Source organism: Ceratotherium simum, chromosome 13, assembly GCF_057802395.1.
Source record: "Ceratotherium simum simum isolate JZ-2026a chromosome 13, ASM5780239v1, whole genome shotgun sequence".
NCBI lineage: Eukaryota > Metazoa > Chordata > Mammalia > Perissodactyla > Rhinocerotidae > Ceratotherium > Ceratotherium simum.
Genome location: NC_141912.1, coordinates 38,519,613 through 38,540,930, shown reverse-complemented (window position 1 = coordinate 38,540,930; position 21,318 = coordinate 38,519,613). Strand labels below are relative to the sequence as shown.

Sequence of the window (21,318 nt, the reverse complement as noted above, 5' to 3'; positions counted from 1 at the left end):
CTCTTCCATAACCCCCTCTAGAACCACCACTCCAGTCCTAGGGCCTCCAACTGGAACGGTGCCTCACCTTTCCTCTTTAAAAAAAATTTTTTTAAAGTATTTTGCATTTATGACATTAGAAAACAATATAAGCAGCCTCTGGAGAAGAGACGCTTGTATTTCTAAATCCCTACTCCCGACCCCACCCAGGGGGTACCACTCGGCGGTACCCAGTACCCAGACTCACAGGACAAATGTGGCCACCCTAAAGCGTCCATTTTCCTCAAGTGTTGGAAAGGAAGAGAGATTTTTACAACAAAGTCAGAGTATTTTAAGGGACGTGACCCGAAACTCGCAATCGTTTTCAAAACAAACTCGATAAGTTCACGCTCTCGGCAGTCCTTCCGGCTCCGCAGCCCTCGGCCCCTGGGCGGTTCGCGACTCTCCGGGAAGTTGGGACATCTCTGCCTCACAGGTCCGCCGCCCGTGGAGGACACCGCAGGGCTCCGAGCGACCCAAACACGGGCTGTCCGGTCCCCTCCCCAACCCAGCCGCCTCCTTCCCCTCGAAACCCCAGCTGGTCCTCACATCCTCTACGCCCACCTCAACTCGCTCTGCCCCTCTACCAGGCTCCTCCCCGCAGCCCGGCCCCCTGCCCTGCTCGCGCCGCGGGCCCAGGCCTCCCTCAAAGGGGCCATCTTTTCTCCTCCGCGGTCCCTGCTCCTCCCCCCACCCCCACCCCCACCTCCCACCTCGGAGCCACCAACCGCTCACACCAGAACCCCCTTCTCCCTTCTCTCCCCCAGGACCCACCCTTCACGTCTCTCTCCTCTTCCCCGCTCCCACCTCCTCTTTTCCATTCACCCCTCCCGCCGACGCCTTGGCCCCCTCCGGCCCCTGCCTCCTCCAACCCCCTTCCCTCGCCTCGGGAAGACCCCTCCCCCTCACCTCGTTTCCATCCTCCAGCAGCAGCCACTCGGCGTTCATCCCCACCCGCCGCAAACACCAGCTCCGGCCACCGGCGCGGTCTCCCGTAACCAAGGAACCGGGCTCCCCCATAGCCCACTCGGCCCTGGGTCGTGGTCAACACAGAGCGAGACCCCGACCCAGGTTCCCGCCGCCTCTACGCTTCCTCGCGGGCGCCATACCTAACAACAGACAGAAGCAATCGCTACGCGCTCGCCGCGATCGATGCGAACACTCGCTCGGGCTCCGCGCCCTGCTGGCTTCAGGCCAGCACGCGGAGTCACTGCGCCTGCGCGAGAGGAAGCCGCGGCTGGCAGCGCAGGTGTGGAGGCACCTAGCCCCAGGTGTGGCCGGGGTCGCCCAAGGCATTCTAAAACTCTGGTCACACCCTCTCGAGAACCATCACCCCAGTCCTAGCTGCCCCAAACTAGAACTTCTCCCTTTTTCTCTTTTTTTAAATTTTGCTTTATGACGATTTCCAGGATATTTAAAACTATAACTTTTAAACAACTTTAAATTTGTGATAATTTTTAAATCTAAGTCTGCTCCTACATAGCATCTATTTTGCACGACCTCCTTTTACTAACGAATTTTTAAAAATATACTAGGCAAATCTATCGAAACAGAAAGCACAGTTACCTGTGGTTATGTGTGGGAGCTGGGTTTGAATGCAAATAGGCTTGAGTTTTGGGAGGTGATAGAAATGTTGTAAAACTGGATTGTGGTGATGATTGCACAATTGTGTATGTTTACTAAAAAGTCACTGAAGCGGCCCGGCCCTGTGGCTTAGAGGTTAAGTGCGTGCACTCCGGTGCTAGTGGCCCAGGTTCGGATCCCGGACGCCCACCGACCCACTGCTTCTCCGGCCATGCTGAGGCTGTGTCCCACATACAGCAACTAGAAGGATGTGCAGCTATGACATACAACTATCTACTGGGCTTTGGGGGAAAAAATAAATAAATAAGATTATTAAAAAAAAAAAGTCACTGAAGCATACGTACACTTCCGGTGGATGAGTTTTATGGTATGTAAATTACCCTCAATAAAGCTGTTAATTTTAAAGATTTTATTTATTTTATTTTTTCCCCCCAAAGCCCCAGTAGATAGTTGTATGTCATAGCTGCACATCCTTCTAGTTGCTGTATGTGGGACTCGGCCTCAGGATGGACGGAGAAGTGGTGCCTCAATGCGCACCCGGGGTCCGAACCTGGGCCACCAGCATTGCAGTGCGCGCACTTAACCACCAAGCCACAGGGCCGGCCCAAGCTGTTAATTTTAAAAAACAAAAAAGAAAAAAACCTCAAACTCTTTCCTTTTGATTCGCCAGTGCAGTGTGGTAGCTGCTCCCTGTAATGAATACCTCTTTGATAACTCAATGCTTTTCGATTTTCCAATACCTGGTTAACGATTTTCTTAAATTCTGTCAGAAGAAGATATATATACTAAATGAATCAAACACAGTGCAAAAGTAAATGGCTAACATTTATTGAGAGCTAAGTGCCAAGTACTAAGCCAAGCACCCTACATACTTTATCTTATTTGCTCCTCACAAACAATAGGATGATAGTGGTTACGATTATAATTCCTACTTTAGGGATGATCAGAAGAGGCACAGAGAGGTTTAGTAATCTTCCCAAAGTAACAAATTAAGTGGTGGAGTAGGATGCTAATTCAGGTCTGTTTTCAGAACCTAATTTCTTTTCTTTTTTTTTTTTTTTTTTGTGAGGAAGATCTGCCCTGAGCTAACATCTGCCAATCCTCCTCTTTTTTTGCTGAGGAAGATCCATGCCCATCTTCCTCTACTTTATATGGGACGTCGCCACAGCATGACTTGAAAAGCGGTGCATCGGTGCGCGCCCGGGATCCGAACCGGGGAACTCTGGGCCACCGCAGCGGAGTGCGCGCACTTAACCGCTTGCGCCACCGGGCCAGCCCAGAACCTAATTTCTTAACCTTGGTTGCAAGCCCAGCCAGGAGCGTCTTATCTGCGTGGCACTGCCAGATCAAGAATTTTGGCCTGTGATGTCAAAGAGGGTCAGGAAAATTGGTGGGAGCTGTAACTGCACACTCATGCATACGCTTCCCTAAGCTTTGGATGGGTGTCTGTGGGTGCCTGTACCTCACCTTAGCATTCTGTCCCAGGAACAGCAAGTGTGCCTAGAGGCCATCCTGACATTTACTTGGCATGTCTCCTTAGGCTTTTCTTGGCTGTGAAGTTTCTCAGACTTTCCTTGTTTTTGATGACCTTGATAGTTTTGAGGAGTACTGGCCAGGTATTTTGTAGAATGGCCCTCAATTGGGATGTCTCTGATGTTTTTCTCATGATTAGGCTGGGGCTGTAGGTTTTGGGGAGGAAGACCACAGAGGTAAAATGCCATTCTCATCATATCATATTAAAGGTACATGCTATCAACATGAATTATCACTGTTGATGGTAATCTTGATCACCTGGCTGAGGGAGTGTAAAGTTACTCTTTCCCCCCCGTTTCCATACTGTACTCCTTGGAAGGAAGTCACTATGCACAGCCCACACTTAAGGAGTGGGGAGTTATGCTCCACTTCCTTAAGGGTAGGGTATCTGTGTAAGTTATTTGAAATTCTTCTGCACAGGATATTTGTCTCTTCTCCCCCATTTATTTATTGAGTCATTTATTTATATCAGTATGGACTCATGGATACTTACTTGATACTTTGGGTTATAATCCAAAACCACTTTGTTACTCAAATTACTCCTACTTTGGCCACATTACTCCCATCATTGTGGTTTTTTTTTTTTTTTTTTTAAGATTTTTTATTTATTTATTTTTTCCCCCCAAAGCCCCAGTAGATAGTTGTATGTCATAGCTGCACATCCTTCTAGTTGCTGTATGTGGGATTCGGCCTCAGGATGGACGGAGAAGTGGTGCCTCGGTGCGCGCCTGGGATCCGAACCCGGGCCACCAGCATCGGAGCGCGTGCACTTAACCACCAAGCCACGGGGCTGGCCCTCCATCATTGTGTTTTATTGAACATTAGAAACCAACATCTGGGTACTAGGTGTGCTCGTTGCCACTGGAATGTTGTTGCTTCTAGGCTCTCTTAGATGACAGAGCAAGTAAATATATATGTGATTACTAACCCCTCTATATCTATATATCTATGAATATTTATGTATGTATGCATATATATTGTATGTATGTATGTAACAACACATGTATACATACATATACATACTTGTCTATCTCTATCTGTAAGCTAAACATGTGCATACTGATGTCTTACAACTCTAATGCATTACCACCTGGCACCTGGACCATTCTAGTCATTCCCCCCTTGCTTATCTGTAACTTTCCATTACTAAGTGAGAAACCTGGCTCCCACTATCGCCATCCATTTACTTAATCGTCATTTCCAGCATACATGTGTAGTGGTTTACTCAAGAATCTCCTTACCATGAGCTTCTTGAGGGTGTGTCTTAATTTCCACTGTATTCCTGACATTTTTATTGAATGAATGAATGAATGAATGAATGAAGCTCAACTAGTAAATGGCAGTGCAGGAAACTGAAGCCAGAGCTGTGAGCCTGGATCTCTCTATAGAGCCCCAAACGCTGCACTCATTAGAGTCTAGCAGTGGTCTGTAAGGTGGAATGGCCATACCCCAGGGAGCACCCAAGATGACCCATTTGCTTGTGGAAGAATATATCAGGATGTCTAAGTAGGTTTTAATTCCATTCGTTTAAAAATGTCCACTTTTGTGAATATTTTATACTCAAATAAAAGAACAACATAGAGGATATGCATAGACTTTATATGAATAAATAAATATGCATATATTGGGCTGTATGCTTAGACTTTGTTTTGTTGCTAAGAGTGCACGATCAAAACAGTTTGGAGACACTGCCTTCTAAGATATGGAGACTTTATTAACTCCACCTCCCCTTTATATTCCTTCATATCAGTGGTTCTCAACTGGGGGTGATTTGCCCCCCAGAGGACATTTGGCAATGTCTGGGGACATTTTTGATTGTTATGACAGGGGCAGGGGTGCTGCTGGCATCTAGTGAGAAACCAGAGATGCTACAAATCACAAGACAGCCCCTGCAACAAGAAATATCCAGTCCAAAATGTCAATAGCAGTAAGGTTAAGAAACCTTGCCTTATATCCATCTCAAGAGGGAAAAATTGAGGAGAAAGAGCAGGATGCAGAAAAGGAAGTAGGGTGTTATCTAGATCTGTGGATTTGACACCTGGCTCATTACATGTGCTCAATTAATGTTAACTGAACAGAGCTGAGGAATGTTAGAAAGAGTTGACAATGGAGAGGCTTAGGGAGTGGGAGAGGAAAACAACAAGAAGAGGAGGAAGCACAGGACAAGAAGAAGAAAGGGAAAGGGAGGACAGAAATACGGAAAGGAAGTGTGGCAGATTATTTTCCAAGATGATTACAGCAAGCTCGCCCATCCCACATGCTCTTACAGTGTGACACTGACACCCCTCATGTTGCGAGATGGTGTCTTTATTTCCTCCCCTTGCATCTAGGTGGGCATGTGATTCCAGTAGAAGTGATGCTATGCCATAAAAGGTGATAGCTTCCACCTGGCCTTTTTGGGCTGCTCTTGGAACCCAGTCACCATGAGGAAGTGGAGAGAACACAGGAAGAGGCCACATACAGAATTCTGGCCAACAGCTCCAACTGAGGTCCCAACTGACATCCAGCATCAACTGCCAGACGTGGGAATGAAGGTGCCCCTAGATGATACCAGCCCCCTGACCATGAGTCACCCCCAGCCTTTGAGTCTTTCCAGCTGAGGCCCCAGACATCATGGAATAGTGATCCCTGAATTGTCATCTCTGTTGTGCCCCATCTGAGTTCCTGACCCACAGAGTCTGTGAAAATAATGCAATGGTTGTGTTAAGCCCCTTAGTTTTGGGGTGTTCTGTTATGCAGCAATACAAAACTGGAACAGGAACGGCGTGGCAGAGGAGCTCTTGGACAGTTGTTGATTGTGAGCTTTATATATTAGAGTAATGCTGGCTGCTGTAACACACAAACCCCAAATTCCAGTGGTTTACCACAATAGAAGTTTATTCCTTACTCACATAATTGTTCAGTGCAGTGTTCCTGGTCGGTGGACAGCCTTCCACTAAGTCATTCAGGAACTTGGACTACTTTCATCCTGTGGCTTCTCTATTTTTCAGGGCTTGGGGTCCTCTGCATCCAGAAAGCAAAACAGGGAAAGAGAGAATGGAGAAGGCACACCTGCTTCTTAACTGTCTTGTCCCAAAAGTGACACATATTCCTTCTGCTCACATTTTATTGGAGAGAACTGGTCACACGACCCCACCTAGATCCAAGTAAGGTTGGGAAACGTAGTCCCTGGTTGATCAGCCAGTTCCCACAAACAACTCTATACTATGGAAAGGGAAGCATGAATTTTGGTGGACAGTGAGCTGTCTCAGGCAAACCTTAGAAATCAAGTAAATGAATTAAAATGATGATGATGCTAGAGCTTTCTCTTTCTCTCCTTCTCTCCCACTTCCTTTCTTTTAACCTCCCTGAATAGAGGTGAGGTAACAGGATGGAGTACAAGTGACCATGTTTTGCTAACTCTGTGGCTTTTGTGTGAGGCCAGCCCTTACTTAATTCAGTGGTAAACTAGAGACTACTGCTGCATGGTAATGAGGTGCGTGGAGTCTGGAGCCAGGTTGCCTGGACTCAAATCCCAGCTCCGCTACTTACTAGATATGAGACTTTGAGCAAGTTACTTGACCTGTCTCCAAGCCTCAGTTTCCCCATTTGTAAGATCAAGGTGATAAGGATAGCATTTAACTTATAAGATTGTTATGAGGATTAATTTGGTTAATTCCTGTAAAATAGTTATGATTGGTACACAGTAAGTCCCTCAAAACTGTTAGCTACTGTTGTAGAAGAATGGAGTGCCAGCTTCTGCAGAAGCGACCTCTAACAGGTATAAACTCTATCTCCCTATGCCTTTTCCATGTTCTCTTGTCTGAGAGACATGAAAACAAGATGTTTTCTCCTCTTTAAATTGGTGAAGTTATCAAGTAGAAATCTCTTCGATCAATTTTAGACTCTTGCATTACCCCTCTCCAAGCAAGACGAGTTTTTTAAAAATGTCTAACCCAAATAATTCCTTCTGTGAGCAAGCGTTGATCCACTTTGGGGGCACAGCTCTGCCAATTGATTTGAAGTGTGGTTCCCCTATGTGGGGTTCAATAAGGGTGAGGAGGAACTTTTTCATTATGTTTTCAAAAGACTGAGCAGAGAAGAAAGGGGTCTTGATGTAGCACCTCAAGTGAAGTCCTGTGTTTCTCCTTAAGTACTCTCTAACCTTGAGATCACAGGCCTACTTTTCAACAGACTGCTGCATTTCATCATTTTTGGGGTGGGGTGGGCAGTGAGTACACAGATGGCATCCCTAGACTTGAAGGAATTCAAGGTGACTGGGTGGAGGTAAAATTCCAGATGGGGTGATCCAGCGTGTGTGTGCGTGTCTGTGGCAGCAGTGGGGAGGTGGAGCTGATGGCTCCACATTCTCATGCACTCCCACCTTTTCTTTTACTCATTTGTTCTACCACCATCTCTTCTCCACACATCCCCAAATGTAAGACTCTATGCTGAAGGAATCAGGGAAAGATGTCTCTTATTTTTGAAAGGGAAATGTTTTAGAAAACCAGAAGTGGGTGAGGAGGGAAAAAGGGACCATCTGCTCTCGACAGCTTTTGTATTAAGTGCTATTTTATGTAAACGTAGGATTTCAAGTATAGAGTCATAAGATATTTCTGATAGCTTTAATCACGTTCTTTATATTTTGGAAGTACTTATAATGAGTCATCGAGTTTATTATATTCTGAAGGTTATCTGTAATCAGTAATTAAGATGGCTGTTCTGGAGGTGCTTGAAATTAGTACTGCAGGAAATCACCTGTTCCTTTTTGTTTGCGGCCCTGGCTGTTTCTTTAAGCATGCACATCTTTGAACTTGCCAAGGATCAGTATCCATTCAAATATTTATTACCCACCTGATTTTATTAACGAGGGGGAGGAGAAAGGAGGAAAGAAAGAGATAGGCAAGAGGAAGGAAAAGAAGGCAGTGGGAATCAGCACCAGTAATTACTGCCTTGTTTTCCTCTCACTGCAGTCGGCTTCAGGCTATTTATTTTGCAAGTAATACATGGTGTCAAGCACCTAATATAAAATTAGGCTCGGGGTGACTTACAATGGAATCATATCACTCTGAGTTGGCTATTTTGGGACTACAAAAATCACAAAAATTCCTAACTTGAGTCACCTTTGCCAAGGCTGAAGAAAGGGAGAGTGGGTGTTTCTCACATGGAGAACCCTGAGTTCTACTATCCAAGGTTATAATACAATTCTCATTACATTTTTTGACTCACAGATTTATTGCACTATCAGCTCTGGTATTTATTATTCAGGATTTGTTGAAATGTGCCTAAGTTTATTTCAGCTAGTAGCAGCATTAACTCTCCCATTTCAGTCGTAATGTTTAGAGCTGTTTTTTTCAAACTCAGGTTAACATTCAGTAATGAATCTTGACCAACATTTAAAAAAAAAAAGGAATATAGGGGGCCAGGCCGGTGGCGTAGTGGTTAAACACACATACTCTGCTTCGGTGGCCCAGGGTTTGCAGGTTGGAATCTTGGGTGTGGACCTACACACCCCTCATCAAGCCACGCTACAGCAGCGTCCCATATACAAAATGGAGGAAGATGGGCACAGATGTTAGCTCAGAGCCAATCTTCCTCACCAAAGGAAAAAAAAAAAAGGAATATAATAGAACAAGTCAGAGGCCATCACACATAGTGAGGGTAAGTATCGTTTGTGAAATGTTGCTCATATTTGTGTGTGTGTCTGTGTGTCTGTACTGGGCTCAATGTAAAATGTGTTTTTTACTGTAGGTTGTGGTCAAAAATGTTTGGAGGATGTCTGGTGCTAGACAACATGGAGTAAACCCACTGCAGCCTCTCTCTGCCACTAATTACAACTAAAAATTCTGGACAAAATACAACTACCTGAGAACTCTGAAAAGTAAACAAGCAGGCAAATTAGGGAGAGGAGTCACAGCTTGAAGAAGCTATCTGTATGGAGTGAGTTTCTCAAAAATTTTTCCTCCTTTCTCTCATAGCTTTGACCTGTGAGTAGGCCCCAGTGCAGGGCTTCACAGCAGCAGAGGCAGCACAAATTCTGGGAGAAACCTAAAAGAAAACAACTCTACTCACAACACTTCTGAAACCAAATGTGTGGGGTTTTGTTCCACACCAACCAATTCTCCAACTCTCCAGACGCTAACTGGGTGTCCTACAATTCAATTCTGACACTAACTACCTGGAGTTAGTGCAGACCCCACAGGTTAAGGGCTCAGTCCCACAAGACTGCCCCCACTTCAGATGCCAGTTGCAAGTCCCAGGTTGTCACCTGTACTTCTGACCAATTGGCTACAAATTAGGGGTTCCCATAACCCCTTCCTCAGGTTTGATAGTTTGCTATAACGGCTCCAGAACTCAGGGAAACACTTACTTATGTTTACAGATGAAGAGGTACATAGAGTGAGGTCTGGAAGGGTCCTGAGTGCAGGAGCTTCTTTCCCTGTGGAATTGGGGTACACCACTCTCCCGGCATGTGGATGTGTTCACCAACCCGGAAGCTCTCTGAACCTCTTCAGTAAGGGTGTTTTTTATGGAGACTTCATCAGATAAGCATAATTGATTATTAACTCAATTCCCAGCCCCTGTCCACACCCCAGAGGATGGGGAGTGGGGCTGAAAGTTCCAAGCTTCTAATCATGGCTTGGTGTCCTGGTATCCAGCCCCCATTCTGAAGCTATCCAGGAGCCTACCAAGAGTCACTTCATTAGAACAAAAGATGCTCCTATCACTCAGGAAATTCCAAGGGATTTAGGAGTTCTCTGTCAGAAACCAGGGTCAAAGACCAAGTGTTAGAACAAAAGATGCTCCCAACACCCCTATCACTCAGGAAATTCCAAAGGTTTTAAAAACTCTGTGTCAGGAACTGGGGGAAGAGACCAAATATATATTTCTTATTATGTCACAAACCCCATCTCCCTGACCAGATGACTTTGGAAAAAGGTCGCTGCGAACTAGAGTGGGAGGAATTACAATTAAAATTTTTTTCTCTCTCTTGGACCTGTCCCAAGGGCAGGCCTCAATTGTGGAGCAGTGTATGGGCAGCTGAAATTTCAAGAGAAATGCTGTCATTCTGGCTAATTGACTAGGAAACAGCACCTGTGAGCCAGAGCGTATGGGGGAATCCCAGAGAGAAGCCAGTTAGAGAAGGGGATCCTCTAATCCTGTACATGAACTGGCACAAGTTTTGCATGGTCAAAACAAACCCAGAGCAGCAGAGCAAAGCCTTTGCTTTGAAATGACATTGGAACGATGGCCCACAGAACTTGCGGTTTGAACCTAACTAGATTGACTGCCTGCTAAAACAAAACAAAATCAACATTTTCTAGAGCAGGGGTCAGCAAACTTTTTTCATTAAGGGCCAGACAGTAAATATTTTAGGCTTTGTGGGCCACATGGTCTATCTCAACTACGCAACTCTGCTGCTGTAGTGCCAAAGCAGCCATAGACAACGTGTAAATGAATAGGCATGGCTGTGGTCCAATAAAACTTTACTTATAAAAACAGGAGGAGGGGTGGATTTGGCCCACAGGCTATAGCTTGCTGACCCCTGCTCTAGAGGATTTTAATAAGACTTAGAGTCTCACACGTAATATTCAAAATGTCCAGGATACAACCCAAAATTACTTAACATACAAAGAGCTAGGAAAATGTGGTCAATTTTTATGAGAAAAAGATGTTCAAAAGATGCCAACCCCTAGATGACCGAGATGTTGGAACTGTCAGACAAAGACTTAAAATAGGTATTATAACTATGTTCCATAAGGTAAAAGTAAACACATTTGAAATTAAGGGACAGATAGAAGTTCTCAGCAGAGAAAGACTTAAAATAGGTATTATAACTATGTTCCATAAGGTAAAAGTAAACACATTTGAAATTAAGGGACAGATAGAAGTTCTCAGCAGAGAAACTATAAAAAGAACCAAACAGAAATGTTAGAATCAAAAACTACAATATCTGAAATAAAAATTCACTGTATGGGCTTAATAGTAGAATGATGCTGACAGAAAAGGAGTCAATGAACTTGAATATAGGTGAAGAGAAAGTATCTAATCTGAAGAACAGGAAGAAAAAAAAAGACTGAAAAAATAATGAACAGAGTCTTAGGGACTGTGGGTCCAACATTCATGTCATTGGAGTCCCAAGGGAGGAGTATGAGATTGGTGCAGAAAAAAATATAAATTTGAAGACATAATAGCTGAAAGCTGCTCAAATTTGGTGAAAGACATAAAATTATAGATTCAAGAAACTCAGTGAACCCCAAACAGGATAAATGCAAAAAAAAAAAAAAACAAAAACACTCCAAAAAACAAAAAAGAAAACAACCCACACTAAAACGTATAATCAAACTTCTGAAACTCAAAGAAAAGAATCTTAAAGCAGTCTGAGAAACAATACGGTGGTTCCTCAGAATACTAAAAATAGCATTACCATATGATCTAGCAGTTCCACTTCTGCATGTTATATCCAAAGGAAATGAAAGTAGAGTCTCAGGGCAGGCCCCATGGATTAGCAGTTAAGTGCGCGCGCTCCGCTACTGGCGGCCCGGGTTCGGATCCCGGGCACGCACCGACGCACCGCTTCTCCGGCCATGCTGAGGCCGCGTCCCACATACAGCAACTAGAAGGATGTGCAACTATGACATACAACTATCTACTGGGGCTTTGGGGGGAAATGGAGGAGGACTGGCAATAGATGTTAGCTCAGAGCCAGTCTTCCTCAGCAAAAAGAGGAGGATTAGCATGGATGTTAGCTCAGGGCTGATCTTCCTCACAAAAAAAAAAAAAAAAAAGAAAGTAGAGTCTCAAAGAGATTTTTATATACCCATGTTCACAGTAGCATCATTCACAATAGCCAAAAAATGGAAGTAAGCCAACTGACCATTGACAGGCGAATGGAAAAACAAAATATGGTGTATATATATGATGGGATATTATTCAGCTTTAAAAAAGGAAGGAAATTCTGATATATGCTACAACATGGATGAACCTTGAGGACATTATGCTAAATGAAATAAGCCAGTCACAAAAGACAAATACTGTATTGTTCCTCTTATATGAGGTACCTAGAGTGGTCAAATTCATAGAGACAGAAAGCAGAATGGTGGTTGTCAGGGGCTGAGGTGAGGGGGGAAATAGGGAGCTATTGTTTAATGGGTACAGAGTTTCAGTTTTGCAATAAGAAAAGAGTTCTGGAGATGGATGGTGGTAATGGTCACACAACAATGTGAATGTACTTAACACTACTGAACTGTACACTTAAAAATGACTAAGGTGGCAAATTTTGTTATGTACATTTTGCCACAATTTTTTTAAAAAAGCAGTCTGAGAAAAATGATGAATTAAATATAGAATGATTTCAGACTGTGGATTTCTCATCAGAAACCGTGGGAGCAAGAAGACAGTGGAACAAAATCTTTAAAGTGCTGAAAGAAAATAACTATATCCAGAGAAAATATATACAGGAATGAAGGCAAAATAAAGACAATTCACAGATGAAAGAAAACTAAGAGAATCGTTAGCACACCTGATCTAAGAGAAATGCTCAAGTTTTTCAGGTTGAATGGAAATAACAATATCAGAAGGAAACTTGGAACATAAGGAATAAAGGAGGTAAACGTCTCCTCTTAAGTTCTTTAAAATATGTATAACTATTGAGAGCAAAAATCGTAACAGCATCTGGTGAGGTTTTCAATGTACATTGACATAATTCATATAACTATAACATAAAAGGGGGAGGTAAAAGGATCTACATGGTTGTGAGGCTCCTACATTTTACTTGAAGTGATCAAATATTAACTGTAAGTAGACTGTAAACAGGTATGTATATTGTAATCCTTAGAGCAACCTCTTAAAAAAATACAGAGATATAGCCAAAAGTCAATAGGTACATTAAAAAAGAATACTGAAAAATATACAAATAATCCAAAAGGTAGCAGGAAATGGGGGAGGAACAAAAAACAAAGGGAACAAACAGAAAAAAAATAAAATGGTAAACCTAAATCCAACCATATTAATAATATTCATTGTAAATGGCCTAAATGCACCAGTTAAAAACAAGAGATTGTCAGATTGGATTGGAGAATAAGACCCAAGTCTTTAAGAAACCCACATTAAATATAAAGACATAGATTAAAAGGATGGACAAAAAGATTGGAGACCAGTAGTTGGAAGAGAAGGTCTGGGTTTTCCTCTCTCAGGTAGCTGGGTAGGGTGGGACAGGTGTGGTGGGGTCCCTATAGAGACAAGCTTGGTGTCCCTATAGCAAAAGTAGTGAGTCCCCAGGGCCTGGTTCACAGACTCCACACCACAGCTATCAATTCAAGCAGGGACTGTCACACTCATCACCCAGAAGCCATAGCTCACAGGCCACCTGCTGAACCAACGAGGTTCTCCCTGCTTCTAAGAATTCTAATTCAGCCTTTGCCAAAATAAGGGCATGCTCTGATTTGCTCTAGCTGCAGGTGTGCTGCAACTATCCCGGCAAGTTGGCACAGGCTCAGAAGATTCTGGTCTTGTGGCAATTCACTTTATGTTCTCTGGTTCTTTGTGAACTTCCTCTTTTTCATCATGAGTCTATGGTGTCCTCTCCTTGGTGTCCAGGGTAGCTTCCAACACTGTCTCCAACCAGGAATTGAGTGTGGTAGTCCCAAGGAGAGGTATGAAGGGCTCAGTTACTGGGGCTTAGTTTCTGACTCCAATCCTTAAAGCTTTACAAAGATGTTTGACATGCACAGTCCAATCCAAGAAAAGCCAAATGCTGTCAACAAGAGGCTCTTGCCTCTAGAAGCAAATGAGGTCACTATATGAGGAATCTGTGCTCCTCTCCTTTCACAGATGAATAAAAACAGAGGTAGGGCCTATTTAGGAAGAATTGTAGAGATTTAGACTGCAGAAACATTGCATAAACTGCAGTTCAGAGTATGCTAGGATTAGTTTGAAAGGTTTCATCAATTTTCTAATCATGATCAAACACTTCAGAAAATGCTTGACTTCCTACATAAATGAAAAACAGAAATTTTGAATGAAGACTAGTTCAGGTTAGTTATTTTCTCTACCAGCCTTAAGAACAGTTAATAGCCCTAGTCCAAATAATATCAAGTAGAAATACTGTCCATGTTTTGACAAAAGTTAAATTCCAAGGTTAATTGTGAATATATGCTTATGGGAAAGTCTGGTCTCTATTTTCAAAAGTCCTTATTGTAGAGATTGCTACCTGAATCCTAATATCTGATCTCCCTTCCCCCGTAGTAATCAGAATTCTGATTCTGAGCCAGGCATATGGTTGCCAGGAATAGACTAACCCCCAACCTCCCTTGCAACTAGGGGTGACCCACCATGGGACTAAGTTCTGGCCTGTGAGTTGTAAGAGGCGGAATTATGGGACAGCTTTCTGGAACCTTCCTTAAAACACTGCTGGCACATTCCATTCGATCTTTTCTTCTTTGTCCTTCATTCTTTTTCCTTTGTCCTTTCTGTAATCTACCCAGTTGCTTGGAAAGTGGATGTAGCAGCTGGAGTGCTAGTTGCCATCTAGACCATGAAGAGCTAGAAAAGGAGTCCAGCTTCCTAAAGACTTTGTGAAACAGACTCATTATACTAGCCCTGGGTTGCCTACTTTTGAATTTTTATGTGAGGGAGAAGTAAATTCCCATGCTGTGTAAACCAGTTATTTTTGGTTTCTGTTACATGTAGCTGAATTTAATCCTAACATAACTCCTAATGACTGAAACCAAGAAACACTCAAATGAATCCTAAGAAGAAGTTCTGGGTGGAGAAACCATTCCAATCTATCCTCTGTAGATGCAAAATGCAGTCAATTGCCTTTCTTGAGACAGGTTACTAAGAGAAAACCTCCACCATCACAGAGTAGGTACTCAATGAGTGTTTGCTGACCTCTTCTGAGACAGCTTTTGATCTTCTGTTGATCCCCTGCTTGCCCTACAGAAGGCCTGTACCCCATACTTACCATTATCAGCAAGAAAAACCGCAGAAAAGGAGACTCCTTATGTTCCAGGTTACACAGATACACGGGAGAAAAATCAGCAGTGGAGGAGGAAATACACTATTTATTTACAATTCTTTCACGTCATCCACAATTTCCCATACAAACATAAAAACTAAAAAAATAAAACCACCACTTGGGAACACAAGTGTCTCTCTTTAATTAGTCCGGTTGAGGGAGGTCACAGCCCTCTCACTCTGTGAAGGAGACTATCGAGGCACACTGATGGGGAAAAGGAAAAGGGTTAGGAAGAATGCCTGAGAAACAGCTCCAGGTGAGAAATATAACATGCCAGCGTGGTGGGGCTTCACTGGCAGAGACTCAAGGGTGTCACCCACTGGGGACACTGCCTGACTTCCCAAGAGGATGACAGCTGCTTGCCAGCTCCTTGCATCCCTCCCACTTCTCCGTTACCAAACACCAAAAACTGAACATGGGTCACACCTCTCATGAGCTGTGTGGGCTGTGATGGTGACAGTGGGCGACATCGAATGTCTCTTTCTGGGAAGAGCCCCAAACCCCAGGGACACACAGGAAACCTCTTTCCTTGGCACGGACAAGTCAGTCACAGCTTCTGTCTTGAATCCAATGCTGACTTAAAAATGTAAAAACAAAAGCCCTCCCCAGATTCTGGGGGAAAGGCAGGGGCTAAAAACATGCAGAAGGGTTTATGCCTCTAGTCTTCTCTCTGGGAGGCTGCTGGGGTGAAGGGTGGAGAGCTCTCTCTGCTGAAGAGGGGGAAGGAGCAGGGCAGATGCTCCAGAAAGGCCCGGGGAGAGGTGGGAAGAGAGAAGAGGAGAGAACTCTGAGACACTGATGCTTGGGATGGCTGCCAGCAGTTTTCAAAGCAGCTCCATCTGCTCAGCTATGCTTGCTCTAGCAGGCTCCCATTCACTTCCCTCACAGGAGGGCACCCAGAACCCAACCTGGAGGCGCGGAAGCCACCTGTCTGGCAACTTCGTCTGTGCTAGTGACCTAGATTGCTTTCACATGTTGATGTACATTATAAATATAAAATCATATCTGCTACAAACAGGACATATATTTGTACATCTTTAACCATATACATAATAACACAATTTACACATAATATCTTGGAGTGGGTCATCACGGAAAAAGGGTTTGGAGAGGTAAAAAGCCCCTTCTCCCTCCCCTGCCCTGATCCTTCTCAAGGGACGCTTGTACACTTGGTCACTGGGGCCCTTGCCAGCTGGTTTTGACGGGGCTAGTCTGAACACAGAAATTCAGACATGTAACTAAACGCTGATGGGTGTGTATACCCACACACACACAAACTGGTGAGAAAAGGAAAAATAAAATTCCTAGCCCTTGGGTGTAGGCCTCTTCCCAGAGTTACAAGCATCAGTGCCTCCTCCATCTGAGAACAATGGTCTTAAAAAGCTGCCCCTCACTGGCTCAGACTAGGGTAGAAGGGAAAGGGCTAGGAACAGGTGAGAGGGCAGAGGGACCAGGAGTCTTTTGAAAACATAAGGCGTTTTTGACCTGTGATCCAATCAAACTATGTCACAAAAACAACAGTATCAGTTGGGGCTGGGAGGCAAGAGATAGCCAGTCTGTGTAGGGACAATGTGAGTTGAGACCCTGAGTCTTCCCCTTCTTTTGTCCAGTTTCTTTTAAAGGGGCAGACAACCCTGTACCTCCTTTTCTGTCCTCTCCCAGAGCTGGGCCCATCCACACGGCATGGAATACTGATAGCGGTCCAAGAGACCCATCTGGAGACATCGACTGGTGGACAGGCACGCCAAAAAGTTAAGACCTGGGCGGCGGATGTGAGCTTTTTACAGCAGGAGTGGTTCCTGGCTGGGGTCCACGGCTCGCACAGTGGCCACAGTGATCAGATTGCCATCAGAGATGGGGGCAGTCTGGGTCCACACGGGGAGGCAGCACCTATCGGCGGTAATGATTAGGGGCATCGGCAAACATGTACTTGAGTCTGTACGCCTCGGCAAGAAGCAGCCCAATCTCTTCATTGCCCCAGTGTATCGTAGGTAGGTTTTGTAGCAGCATGAGGAGACCCTGGAATGCAAAAAAGGACTTTTATCATCCCGGGACTACAGAGCAAGGGACCAGCAGGCCCTGGAATGGGTCCCTTTCTCCTGGGTCATCCATCCCAAAGGATCTGGCCTCCCTTCTCCCAAGCAGCACACAGCCCTCGGCCCCTAGTTCACCTTCAGGAAGGCTTGAAAAGCCTCTGCTGATTCTCTGATCCACTAACACCTGCCTCTTTAAAAATATTACAGAGAATGACAACAATAAATAAGGATATTTAAAAGAGAAAGATAACCACTCATCATCTGAATATACCTCTCTTAACTTTGAAGTGCTCCTTTTCAGTCTTTTTCCACATGCATATTTCTTTAAATAGTTGTAATCATAATTAGGATTTCATATACTTTTTAATCTTTTTTTAATGTAATTTTCATGTTTTTCCATGCAGCCTTCAAAAATGATTATACTCATTATCAGTATTCCATCATGTGGGTAAACCCTGATCTACTCAACCATTTATCTTTTGTTAGATACTTAATTTGCTTCCTTTTTTAAAAAACCTTTATTGATAAGACTGCTGCATATCGTTTTGCATTTGACACCTTTCTCCTAATCCCAATGTTCACCTGTAATCGCTATATGTCTCCTCTACCCTGTTCTCCAAAGACTGTCCTCAACCTACCTGTCCAGCTAATTTCCCACTGTTCCCAACGTACATGCCTCATGCAGCCAGGTCCACTTCAGCCAGATTTATTTGTGCCTCCACAGTTTAATTTATGTTGTTCCTTTCACTTGGAAAACCTTTTCTCCTCCACCTATCTAAATCCTATTCAGTTTTCAAAGCCCACGTCCCTCAGACAGCTCCATGGAGATAGCCTACTAAAGAGGATATTAGAATAAAAAATGAATGTGAGATTTTAGGTTGTCTCTGTAATTTATCTACCCATGCTGTTGCTGCTGCTTTGTGTTCTTTCTCTGTCTCTCTTTCTTACTCGGATATTCTTCTTACTTTTTTTTTTTAATTTTATTTATTTATTTTTTCCCCCAAAGCCCCAGTAGATAGTTGTATGTCATAGCTGCACATCCTTCTAGTTGCTGTATGCGGGATGCGGCCTCAGCATGGCCGGAGAAGCGGTGCGCCGGTGCGCACCCGGGATCGAACCCGGGCCGCCAGCAGCGGAGCGCCCGCACTCAACCGCTAAGCCACGGGGCCGGCCCTCTTCTTATTTTTCTAATTATAAAAATAATAGTAGCAAGACACAAAACCCAGAGCCATAAAGAGACTGATAGATTTGATTACATACAATTTTGAAACCTTAACATGTCAAGAGGTACCAAAAACAGTTAAAATATAAGAAACTGACTATAAGAAAATATTTTAACACCTATGAAGACAAAAGGCTAACATCCATAATCAAAAAGGAGTGCCTACAAATCAGTAAGAAAAACGGGGAAACAACCCAATAGGAAAACATATGAGTGATGTGAATAGGTAACGTACAGAATGCCAATGGCCCACCCACACGCTATGATTACTTTTAAAAACTCTGCTTTTAGCTAATCCGAACACTCCAGCAATGTTTTATAGTTTTCAGTGTAAAGGGCTTGTATATCTTTTATGAGATTTCTTCCTTTAGCAACAGAAATTTAGCTGGGAACAAAGCTGCCTATGGCACATCACTGCTATGCATGGCCAATACAATTAAGTTCTGGCCAATTCTGGGAGGGTGTCACTTCTGGATTCTGCCCTAAACTTCTCCCTTTCCTAGAAAATGGATATAAATGGAGGAGTGGAAGCAGTCATTTCAGACCATAAGATTAAAGCCATGTGTTGAAGATGGCAGAGCAACAAAAGAGAAGAAATCTGCATCCCTGCCACTCGGGAGCCATAACGTTAGCCCTGGGCTGCTTACCCCTAGACTGTTGATTGAAAAGAAGTAAACAACTATCTTGTTTTAAGCCACTGTTATTCTAGGGTCTTGGTTATAGGAGACAAGTTTATATCATCTTAACAAACACAGGCCATGTCTATCAAAATCAGAAATGCATGGGGCCAGCCCGGTGGTGTAGTGGTTAAGTTTGGTGTGCTCTGCTTCGGGGGCCTGGGGTTCGCAGGTTCAGATCACGGGTGCAGAACTACACCACTCATCAAGCCATGCTATGGCAGTGACCCACATACAAACTAGAGGAAGACTGGCACGGATGTTAGCTCAGGGCCAATCTTCCTCAAGCAAAAAAGGGGAAGGCTGGCAACAGATGTTAGCTCAGGGCCAGTCTTCCTCAGACACACACACACACACACACACACATACACACACAAATCAGAAATGCACTGGTCTTTGATCCAGAAACTCTACTCCTATGTCCCTCTCCTAGGGAAATACTCACACTCCTGTATAAAGGTATTCACTGCATTAGTGCTTCAAATAGTGGGGAAAAGACACTAGGGAAGTGTCCGTCAGTGTGGGAATGGTTAGATAAACCACGATTTTCCATATCGTGAAATACAAGGCAGCACCTACAACAAGTGAAGTAGGACTACATGTGCCAAGGTGGAAAAGATATCTAAGACATTTTTTGAGGGAAAAAAAGCAAGTTGCAGAAAAATACTTATAGTATGATCCCACTTAGGTAAACTAGAAAATACAACAATATACTTAAAATTAATATATGCATATATATACACATATATGTATATATATACACATATATACATATATACGTATATATACACACAATATACTTAATATATAAACACAACAGTATACTTAAAATTAATATATGCGTGTATATGTGTGTGTGTGTATATATATATATATATACACACACAGAAATTTTGGAAGGCCAGGTGGTACACCGTCAATAGTGGTTACCTCCAGGGATGGGAAACTTTCACGTTTTTCTCATTATACTTCTATATCTTTTGAGTCCCTTGTTTTCAATTTTTACAATAAAGTCTTTGTATATTACTTGTGTGATAGAATATTTTTTGAGTAATACACGTTCTGTGGAAGTTTTGTTTAGTAAAAAGTAAAAAAGCAGAAAATAAATTACCCATAACTTCATAATCAAGAGGAAGTCACTTTTAAACATTTGGGCATATTTCCTTCCAGTCCTTTTTCTGCACATTTTACACAGTTGAAGTATTTCCTCTCTATAATTTTGAATCTACTTAGCATTTATCATAAGCATTTCCTTCAATATTAAAAACTCCTGTAGACATTTTCAATGGCCAAAGAATTTCCCATGATGCAGATGCACCATCATTTACTCTACATCCTCCTGTTTCGAGCACTTAATTATTTCTGGTTTTTCACTAGAACGAAATTATAATGAACAGCCTTGTGCATAAAGTCATATTTTAGATTATTTCCTTGGGCTAAATTCCTAGGAATTAAATTATGGTGTCAAAGGGCATGAACATTTTAAAGGTACTTAACGCTCACCAAGAAAATACATTCCAGAGCAATGTTCATTTCCCTAGATCTCCACCAGGACTGAATACTCTCATTAAACAAACAGACTGTTAATTGTGACCCCTTTCCCAGAGATCTCCAAGCCTGAGAATAGAACGCAAAGCCTTCAGTCAAAATGGTGAACCCACAGGAAGAACATAATGAGAAAGCAGTCAGGCTATATTCTTCTGTATAGGTCCATACTCTCCCGTCCATGGTTGCTGGCATCACCTTCTCTCTTTCCCACACTCTCCAGGTAAACATTCCCTCCCATCACATCATTGTTACTGAATTCACTCAACCAGACCAGTTACTCAACCAGTTAGTGATGTCACTCAACCCACCCAGATACTAACGTTGCTTTCAAAAACCCTACTTTTAGCTGCTCTGAACATCTCTGGAGTGCTCATTTCTCACAATAACAGTTCTCTCTGGGTTCTGTCTTGGCCTTGGTTCTATGTCCTTTATGTCTGCCTCAGTACTTTTTTTTTTTTTTTAAAAGAGAATCATCATTTCCATCTCAACTTATTTTTTTGAATGTTGCCCTTCCCTGATGAACTCCCTAACCTCTGGCCCCTGTGACTCTTCTCTCCTGCTTCCTGTTCCTTGCCCTAAGTGCCCCCACCTCTACAAACTAGAAAAGGTATCCCTCTTTCTGCCGGCATCCTCCTCAGGGAGTTGACCTTTAGCCTAACTCTTGGCAGACTATTACAGAGGTCTTAACATTTTCTGTACCTT

General features: G+C 43.3%; 2 protein-coding genes across 5 annotated transcripts in view; both read right to left on the bottom strand.

The window, feature by feature from the left end:
• RNF8 (ring finger protein 8) overlaps positions 1 to 1,121 on the bottom strand; it is a 37,242-nt gene extending 36,121 nt beyond the window's left edge. For all 4 annotated transcript variants that reach the window (XM_004424191.3, XM_087438538.1, XM_087438536.1 and 1 more), the window contains exon 1: positions 928 to 1,121. In XM_004424191.3, the coding sequence (XP_004424248.1) occupies positions 928 to 1,038 (111 nt within the window). In that variant the 5' untranslated portion in view covers positions 1,039 to 1,121. The remainder of the gene's footprint in view (positions 1 to 927) is intronic.
• A 14,038-nt stretch (positions 1,122 to 15,159) lies between these two features.
• Positions 15,160 to 21,318, bottom strand: part of TBC1D22B (TBC1 domain family member 22B) — a 70,019-nt gene continuing 63,860 nt past the window's right edge. Inside the window, exon 13 of the mRNA XM_004424193.3 lies at positions 15,160 to 17,152. Within this exon, the coding sequence (XP_004424250.1) occupies positions 17,024 to 17,152 (129 nt within the window). The 3' untranslated portion in view covers positions 15,160 to 17,023. The remainder of the gene's footprint in view (positions 17,153 to 21,318) is intronic.